Source organism: Phoca vitulina, unplaced genomic scaffold (assembly GCF_004348235.1).
Source record: "Phoca vitulina isolate PV1807 unplaced genomic scaffold, GSC_HSeal_1.0 scaffold32, whole genome shotgun sequence".
Taxonomy (NCBI): Eukaryota; Metazoa; Chordata; class Mammalia; order Carnivora; family Phocidae; genus Phoca; species Phoca vitulina.
Window position 1 is genome coordinate 10,977,473 of NW_022589735.1, and position 24,795 is coordinate 11,002,267.

Below are 24,795 nucleotides of genomic sequence, written 5' to 3' on the forward strand. Positions count from 1 at the left end.
GGCTTAAAGTTCTCTTTGTGCAAGAATTTTCAAGTATGGGGCATCTGGGTGTCTCAGTTGTTAAGCATCTGCCTTTGGCTCAGGTCATAATCCCAGGGTCCTGGGATCGAGCCCCGCATCGGACTCCCTGCTCAGCGGGAAGCCTGCTTCTCCCTCTCCCACTCCCCCTACTTATGTTCCCTCTCTCGCTGTGTCTCTCTCTGTCAAATAAATAGATAAAATCTTAAAAAAAAAAAAAAGAATTTTCAAGTATGAATTAAATTAACTTCAATAGATGTAGGTCTGTTCAGATGATCTCTTCTTGAGTGAGCCTTGGTAGTTCTATCTTTCTAGGAATTTGTACACTTTATCTAAATTGTTGAATTTAGTGCCATAAAGTTGTTCATACTATTTCCTTTGATCCTTCTAATCTCTGTAGAATTTGATCAGATCTAATCAGTTTTACTTGTATTTCCAGAGAGCCAGGTTTTGTAGTGATTGATAATCTCTGTTGTTTGACAATTTTTCTATTTTATTATTATTATTTTCTTGCTTCTGTCTACTTTTGGTTTAATATGCTCGTCTTCTTAAAATTTCTTTACATAAAAACTTAGGTAACCAATTTTAGACTTTGCTCTTTTTGTAAATAAGCATCTTAACTCTACGTATTTATCTCTAAGCACCGCTCTAGCTGGGTCCTACCAATTGTGATATGGTGTATTCTCATTTTTCATGTGATTTCTTCTTTGAACCATGGATTATTTCAGAGTATATTGTTTAAATTCCAAATGTTTGAGGATATTCCAGATGTTTTTTATTATTCATTTCTAGTTTAAATCTGTTGTGTTTAGAAAACATGCTATGTATGATTTTAATTTTTTTATGTTTAATGAGCCTTTTTACATGGCCTCAGAATATAGTCTGTCTTGGTAAAATATCCCATGTGCTCTTGAAAATAGCGTATATCCTGCTAAAGTTGTGTGGGGTGTTCTATAAATGTCAACTAGGACAAGTTGGTTGAAAATATAGTTCAAGTCTTATGTATCCTTGCTGATTTTCAGTCTACTTGTTCTGTTAGTTACTAAGGAATATGGAAATGTCCAACTATAATTGTAGATTTGTCTCTTTCTTTTTTCAGGTCCGTCACTTTCTGTTCTGGGTGCTTAACATTTTAATCAGCATATACACCTTGTACATTATTATGTCTTCTTAATGAATTGACCCCTTTGTTATTATGAAATATCCATCTGTATCTCTGGTAATGGTTCTTGTTCTGATGACTGCTTTGTACAATAACTTAGCCGCTTCAGCTTTCTTTTGATTGAGTACATGATACATCTTTTCATTCTTTTCCTTTTTAAGCTATCTCTGTCAAAGTGGGTTTCTTGTAAGCAAAATAAATTACATCTTTTTAAAAAATCAATTATGGCAATTTCAGCCTTTTTAATTGAATTACTAATACCATTTACACTTCCTATGATTATCAATATTATTGATTTTAAATCTGTATCTTACTATTTCTTGTCTTTTTGTCCCATCCATTTTTTATCCCTTTTTGCCTGCCTCTATTAGAGTGAGTATATTTTAGTATTTCATTTTATCTCCATAATTGGATCATTAGCTCTATCTCTTTAACATTATAAAATGTTAGTTTTATTTAAAATTACAAAATTTAGTGTTTGTCTTTACATATTTAACTTACTGTAGTCTGTATTCAAATAATATTATGCCACTTGACTTATAATGTAATAATTTTACAATAGTATTCTTTTCTTTCCCCCTTTAATCCTTTAGCTATTGTGGTTATACTATTTACTTCTTTGCATTTTGTAATCTTCAAAATACATTACTATTATTTTGCTGTTGCTGTTTTCAACAACCAGTTATCTTTAAGTTTATTTAAAAATAACAAATAGGTCTTTTAAATTTATCAACATGCTTACTAAATTTTCAGTGCTTTTTTGGTTTTTGTGTAGACCATAATTTTCATCTCATTTTTATTTTTCCTCAAGAACTTTTTTTTTTTTAAGTAGGCTCCACACAGCATGGAGCCCAACATAGGGCTGGAACTCACGAACCTGAGATCAAGACTGAGCTGAGATCAGTAGTTGGACACTTAGGCAGCTAAGCTACCCAGACACCCCTCCTGCTAAAGAACTTCTTTTAACATTTCTTGTGGACTCTTAACTTTTATTTGTCTGAAAATCTTTATTACAGTTTCTTGGATTTCATTCGTCAATATTAAGATTTTTGGTTCCTAAATGGATAAAACTAATAGCTTAAAGAATGAAGAAGATAATTGCCATGTTTAAAGTTTTAAATTTAGAAAAAGAGTATGACACTACTAATTCGAAGGGTACATATACCCCAGTGTTTATAGCAGCATTATCAACAATAGCTAAATTATGGAAAGAGCCCAGATGTCCACTGACTGATGAATGGATAAAGAAGAAGTGGTATATATATACAATGGAATATTACTCAGCCATCAGAAAGAACAAAATAGTGTTGGGTGCCTGGGTGGCTCAGTCGGTTAAGCGACTGCCTTTGGCTCAGGTCATGATCCCAGGGTCCTGGGATCGAGTCCCGCATCGGGATCCCTGCTCTGCGGAGAGCCTGCTTCTCCCTCTCCCACTCCCCCTGCTTGTGTTCCCTCTCTCGCTGTGTCTCTCTCTGTCAAATAAATAAATAAAATCTTTAAAAAAAAAAAAAAAGAACAAAATAGTGTCATTTGCAACGATGTAGATGGAGCTAGAGAATATTATGCTAAGCAAAATAAGTCATTCAGAGAAAGACAAATTCCATATCACTCATATGTGAAACTTAAGAAGCAAAATAAATGAACAAAGGAAAAGAAAAAGACCAAGAAACAGACTCTTAACTCTAGAGAACAAACTGATGGTTACCAGAGGGGAGGTGGGTGGAGAGATGGGTGAAATGGGGGATGGGGATTAAGGAGTGCACTTGTGATGAGCATCAGGTGATGTATATAAGTGATGAATTATTTAATTCTACACCTGAAACTAAGCTGGATGTGAACTAACTAGAATTTAAATAAAAACTTGAAAAAAAAGAATATGACAAATTCAATATAACACTGTTTAAGGGATACAGACAACTTTCAGATGAAGAAATCTGAAAGCTAACACACATAGTAATTAGTAATTAGAGAAGTGAAAACTAGAATTAATATCCCTTTACAATTATTAGACCAAAGAAAATTAGGATTTTGGATATTTATGTCATGTGTTAGCCGGGAGGGGAAAAAAGACCCCACAAGAATCCTCATGGACAATAGAGGTTGGTGAACTACTTGTAGGTGTATGGATTGCCAGTGGTATGAAGGCATTTCGACTGTTGGGCACTGTTTATTCATACTGGGTATATATATATACTCTGTGATATAGTAATTCTGCTCCAGGTCTACAGCAAAGGGATTAAGAGTTTCTGAGTTTACACAGTCCATAGTTACCCAACTCCATAAAGAGACATGGTAGAGACTTTGATTTTATCATGCCTTGAGCTGGTGAGAAGAAGATGGACGTAGCCTGAGCACCCATCACCAGGAGAGTGAAAACATCCAGAAGTGTTCTGCAGGAAATCAAAGCAAGAGATTGGTTTTCCGCACAACAGGGTTGGATTTTCTTAATAAAAAATAAAATTCCAAGAGAAAATAACAATGCAAATGAGATCTATACCGTACATGATTAATATGAATTAAAATGTATGCCTACAAAGTGGTCCCAATTCCCCTTACACCATGCTCTTGAGAACAACTGATCTTTCTCTGTACATTACATTGAAGAAATAGGTGTAGATATTCTGGAAGGTAGGGGTATCTTTGTTCACAGTGCTTTCTTCTTGCAGATGTTGATGAATGCCAGGCGATTCCTGGGATATGCCAGGGAGGAAACTGCATCAATACCGTGGGCTCTTTTGAGTGCAAATGCCCTGCTGGTCATAAGCAGAGTGAAACTACTCAGAAATGTGAAGGTAAGTGTCTGCATTTGGAGGGACATGTCTACTGATGGCTCTGAATCCCAGAAAGTCATAACTTCATTTAGAATTTTGAAGAAGTCAATCATAGTTACAATTCTTTATTTTAATGGGAGAATGAAGGCATAGATGTTAGAGTGGTTTTGTATCGGTTTGTGTGTTTAATGGGTTTGATTTGGAAAGAGCCAGTGAACATTTTACAAGGGGTTTGTTACTCAGTTTCTCTGTTGTAGTGGGAATGGGAGTCATCAGCCCTTTATATTTTTCCTTAATAAAGTGGTTTTCCAATTGACTTACACAATTATATCAAAAGATTAAAATTCTGAGTGAAGTACAGTGTCCGTCATAAAGTGATGCATTAGAAGTTGGCACTCTGTCCTATGTTATTAAATAAGTATTTGGAATTTTGTATTGAATATTGTTTCTCGGCTGCCTGCCAAATGAAAAAACCAGTATAATTGACTCAGAGAGAATTTGGAAATTACTGCAACAGGTATTCTGTGAAAGAATAGCTTACTCAAATACATATCAAAAAATAATTTTCTGGAATGTGATTATAATATTGAATGTGAACTGAATATAATTTTGAAATATGAACTCCATAAGCATTCCTCATATAGAATAAAATCACTTGCTATATTTATGTGTGATTGGAAGCTTTATCATTATTACAAAATTCAAGAAGCTTCTAAAAGTGTCTAGCTTTCCTAACATGGATACTTAGAATAATGTTGATACTTCCAGTAGAATGATTACTTAAATCAATTTATTCCCATTGAGGTAATTTTTTTAAGGCAAATACTATATCTATTTTCATTTTTTTGTGACATAAGCATTCATATCTACTCAAAGTTTAGAAAAAAAATTATTCCAGAAATTTGTTTTTGGCAGTCTGGCTTACCTGAGGTGGAAAAATGTGAATCTGAGCTTACATGGGAAATTCAGTAAATCTGAAATTGATTTCATATGCCTGTTATGATTTTATCTGGGAGCATTTTCTGAGTTGAGTAAACTAAAAGCAGCAAATACATATTATAATTGCTTCCTGTGAAGAAACCGTCACAAGTTTATTTAGGCCTGTTTACCTTCAGTAACTAAAATCATCTTTTAGTGTACATAGTTAAGTCTTCTGTTCTTTCCTTTCTAAAAGGCAGTATTTGGGGGTTATTTTTTGTTGCTTGGTTATAAAAAGTTTAGTCCCTCTCTGTAGAAAAAACAGTTTGGGAAAAGGTAAAATCTAAAGTTTAATTATAGAAGACAAACAGGAATACGAACTATTTTTTTGGACGGGAGGTAGAGGTAAGTACATGCTATGGTTCCAACACCAGAAATCATAATTCCATGAACCCAGGGAACATGTATCATTCTATATTTTCTATTTGGCTTACTGCCTTTCTAGTCTACTCTAAATTAATCATCATAATTATATACAATTTACATTTTTTCAACTTAATTTCATGCTTCCACAAAAGAAAAGGTAATGAAGTGTGGCTAATTATATTAAAGACCTAATAAATTCTCTCTGAAACTCCTAGGCAGGCGAGAATTCTACCACTGAACCACCAATGCTCTGAAACTCCTAGGAAGAATGTCTGTACAGCTTATGCCATTTAAATATAATATCGATAACCAAAGTCTGCTTACATTGGAAAGGTTAAGAAAAATACTTGGAAGATGGGAAAATTAAGTGAGCCCAGCAGTTGGACCAGTGAGATGGGGACTTGCAGAAGGTCTGGGTTAAGCTGCTGTATCCTTGCTACTGCCTGTATTTTCCTTCCTGGCCTCTTTGGGGGTTAATTCTATATGGCTCAACCTTTTGTCATTGTGCTTCACTTTTTACTTCTGAAATGCTATCCAGACTAGATCCAAGGGTGGTAGACTTAGGAACAAAGACAGTGTTTGATAGTAGGTGAGAAGGCACAGCCACTGACTGATGAAAGTGGTTGTGACATTTCCATTAATCATCAGACAATGTATTTCTTCTTAGTTGAAAATAGAATGAGCCTTTTCCACATCACATTTCATCAAAACAACATATAGAGCCAAGGCAGAGTTTGGAGGGAGACAGTGCAACTCTTTATTCACACTTGTCTGTGTTCTTTAGTAAAGGGGGCTGTCGATGTAATGTAGGCGCCACCCAGAGCCTGAATCCAGTCCTCTCCTTCCTTACTTCCTGCCCAGGCAGCCAAATCCACTTAGCCATTGCCCAGAAAGAATTATGTGATTTAATATTTGGGATTGGTGGGAATAGCAGAATTGGAAGAAGTGGTGATTAGAATTTGAAAACTAAAGGTTTTATGAAGCCTTTACTTTGTGTGTAAGTCATATTTATTTGGATATGTCTTAAAAGTAACGATTACCAATTTTCCTTAAGTAATAGTGTTCTTTTATGTAAAAGATCAAGTGGTATTTCCTTACATAAAACTATTTATTGTAATTGGTAGCATGATGTATCTGGAAAGACTGTAAACTATTGCTGCACTCAGTGACAGCTTTGAATTATAGTGAGTTTATGTATGGTTTATACAGTGTCAGTGTAAAAATGTTGACATAAATTTAAAGTTAGTATTTGCCCTAAATAAAAATGTCACCATAGCAATTACTTTTGACCGACTGTCAAAGGTAAGATATTTTAGTTTTCTATGTAGATTACAATGTGAACATAAAATATAGTAGTATTGGAAGATTTACATGAAAATGATGACCTTTCTGTTTCTCTTATGGCGCATATTAGATTTCTGTTCATACAGCAGTGAAATTTTCTAAAATCTTTTTCAGCCTAAGTTTCTGGGTTTGTTCAGAAATAAGAAAGTTAACCACTGTTTTGAATCTGAGTCATTTGGGGGAAATGGTGGCAGCATTAGCAGCAAAGTGAGGTCATTAACTTTAAAAAATTGTGTTACTCTTTTTTTGGTGGATATCTGTTGGTTGACCATCTCACTCCCAACACTTGGGTAAGATCCTTGAGGGCAAAAACTCTGTCTTGTTTATTGCCATGTCCTCAAGCCTGGAACTGTTCCTGCTATATCTATCGCAAGCTCCTAAAAATATATGTTGAGTAATTGGGAGTATGGTGGATAATAATTTAATTTCCTTGACGTGGGTTGAGTGTCCAAAAAGAAAGGTAAAATGTAGGACCAGAGTTAAAATTGTATTTGGAAAGAGGGCAGTGTCCCATATTATGGGAATTTTTCCTTCACCTGATTTTTTTTTCATTTCCTTAATAATCTTATTTTGCTCTGGTTACCATTCAAAGACAAAGAGCATAAGTAGTAAGTGCAGTTTGGCATTTTTAGATCTTTGTGTCATTACTCCTCTTTGCTCATCTGCAAGTAATACTTATGGAGTCAGGGACCTTCCCTCTGTATTTAAAAGAAATTACTGTCTTCTGCTTGTTCACTGGAATATCTTCATAGCTAAAATCGTATCCTGAAAGGCTTGTTCTGCTGAAAATTTAAGTTTCGACATATATAGTTTATAATAAAGTGAGAAAAAATGGTGGGGCAGCATTCATCTCTTGAGTTAATGTCTGAAACACATGACCAAGTATCTGTATTGAGACTTCTTTTTGTTTTGTATCATTGTTTGGGTGGATTCTCCTATCTGAGAATCTGAGCCCAGAACAAAGAGGAATGCTCATTTCTGTGTGTGTGTGTGTGTCTGTCTGTCTGTCTGTCTGTCTAAAGCAGAATCCGTTATTTTCCCCCTTCACTCATTTAGGGTCTCAGATTCAGTTAAGCCTCTCAGGCCTACTGAAGTCAAGTCAATTCTCCTGGGCCAGTTTGGCTCCAAAATCTTTTCCTCATTCTGTTGTACAGTGGAGAAAATTATTTGTTGGTGGAGTAAACTATTTATTCACATCCAAAGAGAAGTTTTCTTCAGTTACTATATTCAGAGACTCATTCATCCAAATATCCATTTAATTTAAATGAGGAAGGAAAGTAGCACACATCAATATAATATGAAATTGTATATTAGAATGCTGTCCAGAATTTTTTATTTTTATGATAAAATGTTATTTTGAATTTTGGTCCACTTGGAGAAAGCACAATTAGGTGCCAGATGTCCTTGCATGACCTCCCTCTTTCAGACTATACCTTCTTTAACATTCTTCGCTGCAGTTATTCTTTCCTGGCTTAACTGGAAGGCAGGAAAATAACATCATTGTATTGGGAAGCTTCCCTTCAGTGGCTCTTTATATGTCAAATAGTTGTTTGCAATTTATTCTGAAGAAGTCTTCAGCTTTGTTCCATTACCACAGCATTTAGTTGTTGGAGATTTGTGACAACAAATATATTTATGCTCACGAAATCATGAAACTTGTTGGCACAGTATCTTTAGTTGCTGTTCCAACTCTGCTTTGATAAACCATGGAAAATAAACTTCTGTCCCAAACTGAAAAATGCTTTCTTTTACTCATATTACCAAAAGCGTATTAACTTTAAAATAAATAATAAACTCATTGACTGTTGTCCAAAAGGAAAACTACATATTAAAATTGATACTTAAGTAGGCAGATTGTAAATATTGGAAACACATAAAACTTTTTAGGTCATCAATTTAGAAACCACAGAAGTATCATTTTCAAATCCTTTTTAAAAGAAATTTACAGCATTGGGGCACCTGGGTGGCTCAGTCGTTAAGCGTCTGCCTTCGGCTCAGGTCATGAACCCAGGGTCCTGGGATCAAGCCCCGCATCAGGCTCCCTGCTCCGCGGGAAGCCTGCTTCTCCCTCTCCCACTCCCCCTGCTTGTGTTCCCTCTTGCTGTCTCTCTCTCTGTCAAATAAATAAATAAAATCTAAAAAATAAATAAATAAATAAATAAAATTTACAGCATTATAATTAAAAAATAGATTCTCTCTCCCTTAAATAAGAAAGCCCAGTCTCATAAACTCAAGCCTGCTTTCTGCCCTATAACAAATAAGTTATTCCTCTATCACATCACTTATTATATTGTATTTTATTTATTTTTCTTGTCTGACTGCTGACAGAGTATAGATCACACCAAAGTATGTTAATAAAAGCTAATATTTATGGAGCATTTAATATATTATAGACAACACCACCATAAGTGGGTTTTCTTATTAAATCATCACACAGTGGTGTGAGGTTGGTTGCTATCATTAACCCACTGTACAGATGAGGAAACTGAGGCACAGAGAAGCTAAATAACTTTGTCGAAGTTAGGTGGGTTAGAAACTACAGAACCAGGAGTCTACCCTTCTAGATTTTCTTGAGTTTTCACTCAGCCAGAGCCGTTGAGTGAACACAAGAGGATGACCTGGCAGCCCATAACCCAGCCCACAGATTGCATTTACAGGAGGAAGCTCATGGAGTCAGCAGCAGCAACAAGATTATGGTTCTCTCTTTACTTGTTGCATTATGTGGTAGTGCCCTGCAATCCAGCAAAGGCAGAATTAGAACCAGTTTAGTGATCTTAGCACTGGCTTTGGAGTTTGGGTGATTGGAAATAGCATGGTCTCTCTCCTCTGATATGATCAAGGCTGAAAAAATTGGAACCTTGACCTCCAGGCCTGTTTCTACACTTCAGTCCTCATGAATGGGAAACCTTCCCTTTGTGTCATCAGGGTTCAGTGGTCTAAGCCTTGAGATTGCAAATGTATGACCTACAGTTCACTGGCTCCAGCCCAGATCCACCATCTCAGCCCTCTACCAGGATTGACCATTTTAAGCACTCAGATGTAGCAGTTTTCCATAGAACCTTTAGGAAGATTAGCCCACAGGGGCTAATTCTTGAAAAACTTAACCTTTCTCTCTAACATATGTTTTACTGCCTTTCATGAGTGATATATTAGATATTTAGTCAATGGATTTTTGCTCTAGTTTTTGTTCATTAAAATGAAAATTTACTCCATACCACTATGCTAAAATAACCTATTCACCATGACTTTAGAACTGAAGATTCATCTTAAATGAACCAAAGATATAAGTAAAAACAATCATGAGAATTTTTATATTGTCTTAGATCTGAAAAAGCATTATTTAGTATGTTACCCTACCTAAAGCTATGGAGGTATAGATCAGTAATTTCATCTACATAAAATATAAATTGCATGGCAGTAAAAGAAGAAAAAACTGCTACAAGCAAGAATAAAAGACAATAATAAACTGAAAAAAATTGCAACTTGTAAGACAAAGACCAATTTTTCTAATACATCAGTTCTACAGATGAGTCAGAAAATATCCAATAAAAATGTTCAAGGACATGAACTGTCCATTGACAGGGGAAATACCAGTGACTGTTAAATACACTAAAACACACTTACCCTTACTTAGAAGAAGAAAGTACACAATAACACTATGGGATATCATTTCTACCTATAAACTTTGATAAGAGCAAAATTCTAATGTAAAACTGCATTAGTGAAGGTTTTGGGAAAGAGATACTCTCATAAATTCCTGATAAAAGTATAAAATTGGCATGACCTCTGTAGAGAGTAATTTAGAATTATCTGTCAAAATTACAAATGTATTTAACATTTAACCCATAAATTTTAATTCAAAGTATTTAGCCTATCTGTACTCAATCAAGAAATGATAGACTTAGAAGATTATCCCTCCTGTCTTTTTGTAATAGGAAAATATAGTAACATATACATGACAGTAAACCTATTAAATTATGAGTTAGAAACTATTCATCCTTAAAAAGACATTGTGGACACTTTATATATTGATTTAAAAGTATGATTAAGACATACTGTTACATGGCAAAAGCAAGTTGTAAAACATTTTCATTTACACAGAATGTATTTGTGTGTGCATGTGTTTGCCTGTGTATGCATAGAATGTGCATGGAAGGATATTAGAAAATATGCATCATTAAATATTTTGAGGGTAAAAATATTTTGGGGGAGAAAAGGATGGAAAAGAGACTTCTCTGGGCACCTGGGTGGCTCAGTCATTGGGCGTCTGCCTTCGACTCGGGCCATGATCCCAAGGTCAGGGGATTGAGCCCCGCATCGGGCTCCCTCCTCAGCAGGAAGTCTGCTTCCCCCTCTCCCACTCCCCCTGCTTGTGTTCCCTCTCTCGCTGTCTCTCTCTGTCAAATAGATAAATACAATCTTAAAAAAGAGAGAGACTTCTCAATGAGTGTTCTAGCATAAGTTTTTGACTTTTAACCATGTAAATATATTATTTGTTAAAAAAATTAAAAACAGAAGAAGGTGAAAAACAGGCTTAGTTACTTTCTTTGTGAAGCTCTCAACAAATTCCTTTAGCAGAACTACTATCTCCCTCGTGGTTGACTGGAACAGTGCATTACAACCTGTTAGACCCTAGTCCTGGGGCATTGCAACCTCTGTCCCTGGAACACTCAGCATGTCCATGTTCCATGCCACCATGCAGACAATAGATGCAAATCTAATCCTTATCCAGTGTGAAATAAAAATCTGGGGTTTGAGCAGAATTACACTTAAACTATTACTTTAGGGGCACCTGGGTGGCTGAGTTGGTTAAGCGTCTGCCTTCAGCTCAGGTCATGATTCCAGGGTCCTGGGATTGAGCCCCGCATCAGGCTCCCTGCTCAGCAGGAAGTCTGCTTCTCTCTCTCCCTCTGCCTGCTGCATCACCTGCTTGTGCTCTCTCTCTCTCTCTCTCTGTGTCAAATAAATAAATAAAATCTAAAAAAAACTAGTAAATCAATAAATATTTAGGAACATTGAATGAAATATATTTTATTTTAATGGTTCTCATTAATTGCTGTTCAGGAAAAAAATCTCATTGAAATATGTTTGACGACTAGAAATAGAAGTAAAATAGTATGGGAGAGGTAGGTCAAAGATGGTAATTACAGTGAAGCTGATTATAATTTGCTTTTGGCCAAAATACAAGTATTATTTAAGAGAATGTATGTGATAGTCATATTGTGAAGAAAGGAGATGTTGTTCTTAAATCATCTTAAATAAAAATCTGGTAGAATTCTGGTGATCAGCTGCAAATGAGCTGCATGGCCCAGTGAAATTAGGTTTCAAAACACAGGCTGCTCCTTTGCAATGAGGCGGGTTAGGACTTTCAAAGTAGAAAACGATCCAATTTCTCTCTACCCTGTGGTATTTGCATTTGTTTATTTCAGAGATTCTTCTCTGTCTCTCAAAAATACACGTGTACGCGCAGACCCACATATTTCTGTGTGTGTAAGTGTGTGTATTGTCCCTTTCTTAGGTGCACACAATTACATTAATCATAGTATTTGTTTCATGACATATTCTCATTATTATTTTACTCATAGCCTGCTTTTATGTAGTTAAATATCTTCATTAATATAATATGCACCCACAAAACCACAAAAAACAAAAGGTGGGACCAGGACAACCACATGTACCCATGGTGCTTCCCCACCTACCCCCACTCCTACAACATAACTATCACTTTGAAGCCAGGACTCCACATTTTCTTTTCTTTTTAGATTCTTTTATTACACCTGTAGATATTCCATTTATTATTATTACTGTGATTTCAGTTTTTTAAACACTACAATAAAAGGCTTAATACTTTGTGGAACTTACTCTTTTCACTTAATATTATGATGCTACAGTTCATCTGTACTGTTGCACGTTGTTCTAATTCATTTTTAAGGTGAATAATCCATTCTTTCCCATTATGCGGATATACCTTAGTGTGTTCATCCACTTTCCCCCGGTGGCCGTCGTTCTCTGGTTCTTCCTATTGTGAATATTGGCCAGCATACTTGCAGACACATATACTCTGGACCCTGTTGTCCCACGTATCTCCTTCAAAGTAGAGCCCAGCGTTTCCCCTCCTTTGCTCAGCGTGGACAGAGCTGCACGATGGAGTCAGGGCCATTTTGGTTTTTCAGAGAGATATTTACCCTCTTTTTTGATCCACTTATTTCTGAAAGGTGACTTACTTACATTTCTCTTATGATTGATGTTTGTGTAAGTAGCTTAGGTCACAGCAGCAGTAGTAGATTAGAGCCTTGCTTTACTTGCTGTTGCTCGGTGTCAGATGGGGAACCAGAGAGCCTAATACTCTGCAATTAGGGTGACCCTCACCTCTTCCCAGGCCTGTGTGTTAGCCAGCCCGCCCCCTAGATTGGTTGAGAAGCGTCTGCTGAGTGATCAGTGGTTTTACCCTGGCTCACAGGGCTAACTCAATCCTCTAGATTAATCCTGAGCTCTCTTCCATGTGGTTTTGGGCTCATTATACAGATTAAGAAATCATACAGGAGAAGTAAAGACACTGCAAACATTCCCATATCTTTTTTGTTTATTTTTGTTTTGCAAATATTACAATTTATTTACATCTCGCCCCAAAGCAGGTACTAAACATTACCAACTCTTGAGCACAGTATTATCTTGACTGCAGTTTTCGGTATTCAATCTTTATTTTTAAGACATATCCTTAAAAGGGATGGATCCTGTAACAACATAAATACCTCCTTGAGAACAAGATTAATTCTGAGCAGTGCTAACAAACTGGCAAAGATTGCTAAAGCTCATCTTCCTGAGCTAACCTGCTCTTAGTCCCCAGCCTTCCTCCTCTCAGTTCTGCACGCTTTTGTCCTTAGGAACAAAATTAAGGATTTTTTTTTTAACACAGGGCCAATAATGGAAACTTCTTTTTGATTATCTCCTTGTGATATCTTGTTGCCTAAAACTACATTGTCTTCAACTCTTCTTTGTAACGCCCACTGCCCAACCAGGTTCTCATAATCTGATTTTCAGATACTTTGCACAATGCCTCTCATAATTTTTCTTTTTGGAGAATCAAAGCTTGTCTCAACTTGTCATGCTTTCCTGTTGTGCTAAGCAAAAGTGACATCCAGTGGGGTTGGTGTCTTTCTCTCTCTCCCTGTAAAATAGACAATTGCTTGTAATCAGATGAATCGATAGTAAAAGTGCTTTGCACTAAGGAATCTACTTTTCATGATGCTTGGGAGGCAGAGCATTGAGTAGCTTAGAAATTTGGAGCATATATATGAAGAGTTAAAATCTAAAATGGAAATCTGCAGCATTTGTGCTTTTATAACCCATTTGGGAAGGACATACTGCCCAGGTACCAGGCTAGCAGTGGGGTTTCCAGGCTTGACTCTTAGAAAGCCCCTGTGTGTTTCATATATGGAAAACAGAACTTCTAAGAAAGTGCGACCAGTAGGGAAGAGTGATAGGCATCCAGAGAGACAGCCAGACAGCAGCCCAGAGCTGACATTTGAGGCAAAATTAGCACATATCACTTGCTAGTATATTAATCAGAAGTTGCCAGCCTAAACTCTTTTAGTTTCTTCCCACAAATGATTTCCACTATTCAAACACTTGCATTGAATAACTTGGACACTACTTTGACAGCCTTAATCAGGGAGTTCCTGAAGTGACCTCACTCCCTAAATTTCAACCTGAACACAATGGTCTACATGGAAAGTGGCAAACATAGTTTTCTGTGAAAGCCTGGAGGAGAAAGAGTTCTTTATTTGAGACACAGTGGGTAACATCATTGTTATGAACATGAAGTCTGTGAAAAATCCATATTCCGAAAGAAAGTCATTCAACAAAAAGATACTCTTTAGCGTGTAACTTGGGGTGGTGAATCAAAATTAGGAATATTCACATCACATTTTATTAAACGATTGATGTTTTAAAGTTTTTCTTCCAATAGCAAGAATACATTGTGGAGAGAAATGGCAGTGTATGTTCTAAGTACAATTCAGAAAATAAATAGGCGGAGAGAGACTCCGTGGCCAAATAGCCCAGGATTTAGTACCCAAACGTTAGGGTCTATGCTCCAGCTACACCATGAGCAAAATGTCTAATCTTGAGCAAATTAGTGCCTTCATCTCTACAATAGAGATAATGATGGTCTTTTGTGGGTCAGCGTTTTACAAGCATTATATAAGATAAAGCATTTGGCACTTGCGGTCTTTTTTAAAGAAGGCAGTGGGGGGCGCCTGGGTGGCTCAGTCGTTAAGTGTCTGCCTTCGGCTCAGGTCATGATCCCAGGGTCCTGGGATCAAGCCCCGCATCGGGCTCCCTGCTCTGCGGAAAGCCTGCTTCTCCCTCTCCCACTCCCCTTGCTTGTGTTCCCTCTCTTGCTGTGTCTCTGTCAAATAAATAAATAAAAATCTTTAAAGAAGGCAGTGGTAGCGCAAATAAGTTGTAAAAGATTCAGTAAATCATGTGGTTTGAGATCTTAAAAAATAATTGTAAAAGTTCTAATATAACATTTCAATTACGACTTTTAGTACAGTTTCTTATAAAAAAGTTCTTTTAATTCTTAAAAAAAAAATGACCCACTAAAGCATGTAGTTGCCTATTCTGATGAAAGTATTAGTAAACAATTAAATGGACCCAAATCCATCGTCATGAAGAGGGAACATGGAACTGGGGATTTAAGATTATCCATTAATTCCTGACTTGGTGCCAGCCTGTTTTATTTCCCTAGCCTCGGTTCCACCCAAATTACAGAAATGGACATTTGAGACCCAGAGGACTAGATTTATTTAACATAACACAATGGTCAGGAAATTGCATTTTAGTGGACTCAGAAAAAATTTCCCAAATGGTGGGGGAACCAATATTATTTCCTCAGTGCCATTGTATATTTAAATCCTTGGTTTAAAAAAAGATGACAAAAAGGCATGGTAAAGTAATTTACATGTTTCTTGCAGTTCAATTTCTGCTGAAGATCACTGGAAAAATTGAGAGCCTCCAAAACACCTTTCTCAGAGACTTAAAATTGGGTGTGTGTTGGTGATAGAAAAATCTATTTTACCCTGGATTGAAAGGATCAGATGAACGTTTTGAACTTTGCCGTTAGGAAAAAAAGCTATAAACTGAAATATGCCTCCTTATTTCTTCATTTTACTTAACCAATAATCGTTTCATAATGGAAATGGAAAAGTTATAATGCAGACCAAAATAAACAAAATGCTAGTTTTATAATATTCTGGATGTGTATCTTCGGCTTCTATTGAAAAAAAAAAAAAGTGAGAGAGAAAGAAAAGCTACCTCACAAATTACCATGGCTCAGTGCCTGAAGGAAATTAGTCTACTCTAAAGAAGTATCCTGCCGTAGTCAGGTAAAAATGTAGCAAAACTTGAAATATAATACCTAGACCCAGGACTGCATTTCTTCCAAGTGTTGTTACTTACTGACCTTCTGTAGTATGTGTCATTCGCTACCCAGGCATTGAAAAATGTGTGACGAATTTAAGAAAAAATTTATGGGCTGCTAATTTCTTATAGGTGCTTTCATTTAGTAAACATGTAAATAAAGCTGAGATCATGCTTGAATTATCTTTTTTTTTTTCTTAGTCCCAAACTAGGACTCTCTCTTTTTCTTAATGCGTTCCTCTCTAGTTCAGAATAGTGTTTCTCATCTATACTTTGCCTTTGCTAAGTTTTAGTACAATTAATTTTAAGGATAGTGTCAGTGATTTTGAAAATTGTAGCTGGAGGCCACTGCTGTATTCATCCAATGGTCAGGTAGATCGTTTATCTAAGTACCCGCTGTTTATACAGAAGACAACTACTTTAAATAGTCCTCATTTCAAGGACACAAAAGTAAAAATAAACAAATTTAGTTATAGTATGAGCACATTTCTTTTAATGTCATCATATGTACATTAGATGAATTGCTGTGTTTTCTGTAAGCTTTGGTTTTCCTAGTGGGCTGTGGTTTCATATTTCCCATATTAACATGTCTTTTTCAGTTTGATAATGAAGACTATCTGAGGAATATTTTTGTCCTAGTCTAGTAGCAACACATATAGGACAAATTCCAGGCTGATTGTGGGTTTGTATATTCTAGCATGGCTAAATTCTGGTGAATGGCAAAAGACAATTTGGGAATTTTTACCAACATCTGTATACCGTCATACTAAATTTAGTGTGACTTGATTTAACTAGTTGATGCTTATCTGAAGCATAAACATGTTCTTTAGCTATAAGATTTCATCTTCCAAACTCTTGGAAATGCTACCAGGGCTATGTGATTGTAAATCAAAATTTCCCTTCTCCCACTTGTGATAGAATACTGTAATAGTTCTATCATTAGAAGTAAACAGCTTTTCATTTAGTTCTTAATCTGTATCAAGGATTACAGTAAAGCATCTGATTCAGCAAAATCAATATTATTTGTCAGTCAATAATAAAACAGGACAGAAAAGAGGATCACAAAAGTAATATATCCTTTAGTGTTTCAGTTTAACCTAAAAATTGTATGTAGACCTTCATTTTCCAATCCTCTGTTACAGGGAGTGTGCAAGCGTTTTTGAGGGTAGTTTCCCAAATGACATACTGGGCTTTCATTGTTACATTAACCTCACCAGAATACTGTGAGTTCCAGTTTCACTTTTTTTTTTTAATTCAAGTATAGTTGATACACAGTGTTAGATTAGTTTCAGGTGCACAACATGGTGATTCCACAATTCTATACATTACTCAATGCTCACCAGGATGAGTGTAGTTACCATACAACATTATTACAATATAATTGACTATATTCCCTATGCTGTACTTTTCATCTCCTTGACTTATTTACTTATTTATACCTCTTAATCCCCTTGAACTATTTTGCCCATCCCCTGATTCACCTCCCTTCTGGCAACCACCAGTTTGTTCTCTGTATTTAAGAGTCTGTTTTTTGTTTGTTTGTTTTGTTTTTTAGATTCCACATAAAAGTGAAATCATGTGGTATCTGTCTTTATCTGACTTATTTCAATCTTATTCTTTTTTATAGTTGAGTAATATTCCATTGTGTATATATACCACTCTTCTTTGTTCATTTCTCTGTTGATGAACGCTTGGGTTGCTTCTCTATCTTGACTATTGTAAATAATGCTGCAATAAGCATGTATCTTTTTGAATGAGTGTTTTTGTTTGTTGTCTTTGGATAAATACCCAGTAGTGGAATTACTGGGTCATGTGATATTTCTATTATCAATATTTGAGAAATCTCCATACTGTTTTCCACGGTGGATGTACCAATTTTCATTCCCACCAACAGTGCACAAGTGTTCCCTTTCTCCACATCCTTATGAACACTTGTTATTTCTTGTCTTTTTGATACTAGTCATTCTGACTGGTGTGAGATGATTTCTCACTGTGATTTTGATTTGCATTTCTTTGATGATTAGTGACACTGAGCACCTTTTCATGCATCTGTTGGCCATCCATAGATCTTCTTTGGAGAAATTTCTGTTCAGGACCTCTGACCACTTTCAATCAGATTGTTTGTTTTTTGGTGTTGAGTTGTATAAGTTCTTTGTGTATTGTTGATATTAACCCCTTATTAAATATATCATTTGCAGATATCTTCTCCCATTCACTGGGTTGCCATTTCCTTTGTTGATGGTTTCCTTTGCTTTTTATTTTGGCATAGTCCCAGTAGTTTAATTTTGTTTTGGTTTCCCTTGTCTGAGGAGACATATCCATAAATATGTGGCTAAGGGTGATGTCCAAGAAATTACTGCCTGTGTTTTTATGAATATTATGGTTTCAGGTCTCATATTTAGGTCTTTAATCCATTTTGACTTTATTTTTGTGTGTGGTATAAGAAAGTGGACTGGTTTCATTTTGCATGTAGCTGTCTAGTTTCCCAACACTATTTATTGAAAAGACTTTTTCCCCCAGTATATTCTTGCTTCCTCCAATCAAGTCATAAATTAATTGACCAGATAGGTGTGGGTTTATTTCTGGGTTTTTATTCTGTTCCATTGACCTGTATGTTTTTGTACCAGTATCGTACTGTTGTGATTACTTCAGTTTTGTAGTATATCATAAAATCTGGGATGGTGATACCTCCAATTCTTTTCTTCTTTCTCAAGATTGCTTTGGCTATTTGTAGTCTTATTAAGTGGTTGCATACAAATTTCAGGAATATTTGTTGAAGATCTGTGAAAATGCTATTGATATTTAGATAGGGATTGCCTTGAGTCTTTAGAATGCTTTGAGTAGTATGGACATTTTAATGATACTAATTCTTCCCAACCATGAGCATGGTGTATCTTTCCATTAATTTGTGTCATCTTCAGTTTTTTGATCAGTAACTTATAGTTTTCAGAGTAGGTCTTTCACCTCCTTGGTTAAATTTATTTCTACATATTTTATTCTTTTTGGTACAATTGTAAATGGGATTGCTTTCTGAATTTCTCTTTCTGCTACTTCATTATTAGTGTATAGAAATCAAACAGATTGCTGTGTATTAATTTGTGTCCTATAATTTTACTGAATTCATTTATCAATTCTGATAGTTTTTTGGTTTAAAACCTAAGGGTCGGGGCACCTGGGTGGCTCAGTTGGTTAAGCAGCTGCCTTCGGCTCAGGTCCTGATCCTGGGGTCCTGGGATCGAGTCCCGCATCGGGCTCCCTGCTCCGCAGGAAGCCTGTTTCTCCCTCTCCCACTCCCCCTGCTTGTGTTCCCTCTCTCGCTGTCTCTCTGTCAGTTAAATAAATAAATAAAATCTTAAAAAAAAAAAGATATTTTTAAAAAATTAAAAAAAAAATAAAACATAAGGGTGTTCTAGGTATAGTATCCTGTCATCTGAAATAGTGGCAGTTTTACTTCTTCCTTACTAATTTGGACGTCTTTTATTTATTTTCTTGTCTAATAGCTGCAGCTAGGACTTCCAGGACTATGTTGAGTAAAACTGGTGAGAGTGAACATCCTTACCTTGTTCTTAATCTTAGAGGAGGAGTTTTCAGTTTTTCACCATTGACTGTGATATTAGCTATAGGCTTGTTTTATGTGTGGCCTTTATTATGGTGAGATTTGTTCCCTCTAAACCCATTTTCTTGAGAGTTTTTATTATGAATGGTTGTTATATTTTGTCAAATGCTTTTCTTTTTTTTTTTACATTTGTTGAGATGATCATTTGGTTTTTATCCTTCTCTTGTTAATGTGATGTATCATATTGATTGATTTTCAAATATTGAACCATCCTTGCATCTCTGGAATAAATCCCACTTGATCATGGAAAATTATTTTTTTAGTGTATTGTTGAGTTTGGTTTGCTCATTTTTTGTTGAGGGTTTTTGCATCCATGTTCATCACAGATATTGTCCTGTAATTCTCTTTGTTTGTAGTGTCTTTGTCTGACTTTGGTATCAGGGTAATGCTGGCCTCATAGAATGAATTTGGAAGTTTTCCTTCCTCTTCAGTGTGTTTGAATAGTTTGAGGAAAATAGGTATTAACTCTTTTTAAATATTGGTAGAATTCACCTGTGAAGCCATCTGGTCCTGAACTTTGGTTTGTTGGGAGTTTTTTGAATACTGATTCAATTTTATTACTAGTAATCAGTCTGTTCAAGTTTTCTATTTCTTCCTGTTTCCGTTTTGGAAGATTGTATGTTTCTAGGAATTTATCCATTTCTTCTGGGTTGTCCAATTTGTTGACATATAATTCTCGTAACTATATTACATAATTCACATACATAACATTCTCCTATAATCCTTTGTTTTCCAATTGTTACTTCTCCTCCATTTCTGATTTTATTTGAGTCCTTTCTTTCTCTCTCTCTCTTTTTTTTTTTTTTTTTTTTTTTTTTAGTGAGTGTGGCTGAAGGTTTATCAATTTTGTTTATACTTTCAAAGAACCAGCTCTTGGTTTCATTGATCTTTTCTACTTTTCTTTTTTTTTTAGTCTCTATTTCATTTATTTTTGCTTTAATCTTTATAATCCCTTCTTTCTACTAGCTTTGGGCTTTATTTATTGTTATTTTTCAAACCCCTTTAGGTTAGGTTAGGTTGTTTATTTGAGATTTTTCTGGTTTCTTGAAGTAGGCCCGTATTGTTAAAACTTCCCCCTTAGAACTGCTTTTGCTTTGTCCCAAAGATTTTGTGTTTTTATTTTTCCAGTTTCATTTTTCTGAATTAAGGCCCACTCCTCAAGACACTTGTGAGGTACTCTAAATGCAGATCCTTTCCAGGTCAGGGGCTGACAAACTTATTCTCTAAAGGGCCAGATAATCAATATTTTCGGACATGGAAGTCACTCAGTTGCAAATACGCAGCTTAGCCACCATGGTGCAGAAACAGCCTTAGATAATAAATACATAAAGTAATGAGTGTGGCTGTATTCTAATGAAACTTTACTTATACAAACAGGCAATGGGTATAGTTTGCCACGCCCTATTGTTCATTATCACTATTCTTGCCCTATTTCAAATAGTCTCTCCCCTATTAATTTTGCAGCTACTTTCTTAGTGACTGGCTAGGTGACAGATCATGGACAAACAAGTTTTATTTTAATAGTTATATTAAAAAGTTTTAAGAAAAAAATAACTAGTGTGTCAAAACTGTGTGTTTATGGATGTTATTCCTGAAAATATTATTGATTAGAACAAAGTTAATACTAAATTTTTATAAAGACTTTATCCTTTTAGAGTAGTGATAGGTTCATAACAAAATTGAGAAGAGGGTACGGAGATTTTCCATATACTCCCTAACTCAATACATGCATAGTGTCTCCCTTTATCAACATCCCCTCCCCACCCGCCAGAGTGGTACGTTTGTTACAATTGATGAACATACATTGACACATTGTTATTACCCAAAGTCCATAATTACATTAGGGTTCACTTCTAGTGTTGTATGTTTTTTGGGTTTGCACAAATGTATAATGCATATATACCTCATTATAGTGTCATACAGAGTATTTTTGCTAGTCTAAAAATCCTTTCATGTTAACTATTTAAAATGAGTACATATATAGAAATGTATTAAGTAAAAAGTGATATAGGTGATTCAAGGATATCGCATAGGTATAGAAATGTGTCTCCTTAATGACTAGAGTTTGGGAAGTGACATTGTAAGATTTATTATTATTACCATCAGAGAGCTGTTTGACTTCCAAAAATAAATGTAGTCCAGACAGGAACTCTGGGTTGCCATTGTGTTTGTCAGAGAGTTCCAAAGGAAAAGGAACTGCCCACTCTGATTAAAATAAATATAGCTCTATTATATTTCTTTGTAGGTCTGCCTTTTTTCAGTTATTACCTTCTATTCTTCCTACCCTTCTTCATAGTACTGCTTTTTTTCTAATCTTGTCTACTATCACCTAGACTGCAGTTAGAAAACTGACAGTTTCTGAAATTAGAAGAAAGAAAATTCTCTGAACATCATTAACATCATTCCAGGTTCTACCCTGATGCCTCTACCTCTGTTCTATGTGGGACATGAATCAGTGTAGCACTTAAGAAAAGGGATAAGCATGCTATTGTAGTCAGTATCTTATTTTTAAAATATAATTTTTCAAAGAAACAAAAATATGAGCAAATTCTTTATAAAATTACTGCTGTATGCTTAGACGTAAGTACGTTCTGCTTTACCATGAAGGCATATAAGAAAGCACTCTCAATGATATTTGGAAAAAATATCGGAGGTTACTTTCCCGTTCTGTTGGGTTATAAGCACAATAGATTTGAGGCCCTTTAAGATATTTTGTAATAGAAAACATTTGAAGTTTGCTAAAAAAATTCTCATCCAATACTTTAGTAAAACCATATTGTGAATATTTCCTTGTAGGCTTAGAAAATTAATTCAACTTAACAAGCTCATAGAATACAGCTATTCACAATTAGATTATCATAATTTTTCCTCCCACATGGACTATTTTGCCTTAATTTACCATGATAGAAAGAATATTTTTCATCATGTATAAAAAAAAAACAGGAAGTATAGCTTTCTAGCATTTAGTTGAAGTTTGATTTTATATTTTAAAATATTTTCTGGGGACACCTGAGTGGCTCAGTCAGTTAAGCATCTGCCTTCGGCTCAGGTAATGATCCCAAGGTGCTGGGATCAAGTCCCACATCAGGCTCCCTGCTCAGTGGAGAGCGTGCTTCTCCCTCTGCCTGCCTCTCTCCCTGCTTATGCTCTCTCTCTCTCTCTGACAAATAAAAAAAAAAAATATATTAAAAAAAAAATATTTTCTGTATGTTTATTTTCCTTGTAGTTTCAAGATGGAATATTTTTGGTCTTTATTCACAAAATACAGTGTTGCTTCTTATATAAATCCTTTTTTGTACTAGTATATATAATCTATTTGTAGTGGCTAGTTAATTGAATATTAATATTTCTGCCTGGAGTCAAGAAATGTGTGGATCTCATGAATATAATGTATTCTAGACTCTTCTCTTTAAGAAGGTAATTAAAATTTCATTGTGTTGTTCTTTTTGGATTGTTCATATAATATATGTAACTGCTGTCTTTATCATTTGCATAACTTGTGAGCAACAGGAGTGAGCTAAGGAAGAGGAGAAGGGGGAAAAGAGGAAGGAAAGATTTTTCTGCCTTCCATGACTCATCCCTCACCTCCAGGCTGTGTAAAAAGAGAAGATCCCTAAAGAGGTTGAAGAGAACAGTAGTAAGGATCTTTTTTGAAAAGTGTTTTCCATGAACTAGAGTTTTGGAAGGACGAATATCAGTGGAGCCTGACTCATCTCTGAAAAGCCTCAGTTCTGCATTTCCTGAGTTTGAAAGGCAAAGGATGCATTTTTCCATCTGCCAGGCGAGGACCTCATAGAAAGGAAATGGGTTATGTGGTCTTGGGATGGTGTCTGCCTACGTGGACTCCTATAGGGTGGTTGACCCTAGCATGGGGATAAACTGTCAGAAATCTGGGGCTGATGGGAGAATTGCAGGTGGCCAGAAAGAGGAGGTATCCCAGGATTGATGGCAAGAGCTGGGAGACCCTCAACACTGGGAGATTTCCCAAGATATCCATAAAATCCTGAGGCTTTGTAGGTGCCATGCCCAGAGGGCATACTGTGCCAGAGTTCATCCAGAAAAATATTTATTGAGTTCCTGACACACATCTATACTCTGAGAATAGAGTAGTGAACACACAGATAAAAATCCTTGTTCTCGTGCTGGTTACTTTAGAAACAAGAAACAAGGGACAGACAAGAGGCAAGTCAGATGTGATAAAACCACCAGAAAAACAAAGCAGGAGGAGAGCCTGTAAAAGGCTAACGGGGATACGCAAACAATGAATCATGGAACACTACATCAAAAACTAATGATGTAATGTATGGTGATTAACATAACATAATAAAATAAAATTAAAGAAAAAAAAAGGCTAACGGGGGTGGGAAGGAGGTGAGGAACAAACTGAGACCGAGGGAGAAGAATTCCTGACGGAAATGAGCCGAGGCAGCAGCCCAGAGATACCCGAGGTGCAGAGTGGACAAACAGAGGCAGGACAACTCTGGAGCAGGATGGCGAGGAGGAAACTAACTAGTTGAGCAGAGGAGTGACAGATTCTGACCTTCGTTTTGAAAGATTTGCTATGGCTTCTGAGTGGTAAAAAGATAATAAGGGAACAGATGTGGAAGCTGGGAGACCAATCAGGAGGCGACTGCCATGGCCTGAGTGAGATGTGAGGGTAGCCTGGACCAGGGGTTTACTGGTAAAAGTGATGAGAAGTGGTTGAATTCCAGATGGATTTTGCAGGTTGAGCTAGCAGCATTTATTGACAGATGACTTGATTAAGAGAAGAATTGAGTAGTTCTGAGGTTTTTGGAACTGTAAGGATGAAGTTGCCATTAACTGAGAAGGAGTATGTTCTATGGGTAGAACATAGTTGGGGGGGAAGTTATCAGGAGCTCTGCTTTAAAATGGTTAATTTGAGACACCTGCTAGATATTCTGGTAGACATATGTAGTTGCATGGACCAGTTCAGGGACAAGGTCAAAGCTGACATTATAAATTTGGGAGGCTTCAACTTAGAGTGGATATTTAAAGACATGGGAATACATGAGAACATAAAGGGCGTGTTTTGATGGAGAAGTCCCAAAGGCTGAGTCCTCGGATACTTCAACATTTAGAGGTCCAGGAGATGAGAA

At 36.0% G+C, this 24,795-nt stretch overlaps 1 protein-coding gene across 3 annotated transcripts in view; it reads left to right on the forward strand.

Annotated features, from left to right (window-relative positions):
* The window catches only part of FBN2 (fibrillin 2), a 247,723-nt gene that overhangs the window by 75,578 nt on the left and 147,350 nt on the right, over positions 1-24,795 (forward strand). Inside the window, exon 7 of one of the 3 annotated variants that reach the window (XM_032425314.1) lies at positions 3,847-3,972. The exons of 1 other annotated variant lie outside the window; for it this stretch is intronic. In XM_032425314.1, coding sequence (XP_032281205.1) covers positions 3,847-3,972 — 126 coding nt within the window. Of the gene's footprint in view, positions 1-3,846; positions 3,973-3,992; positions 5,706-24,795 lie in introns of those variants that run through there. One more of the 3 variants, XM_032425316.1, reaches the window with a different exon arrangement.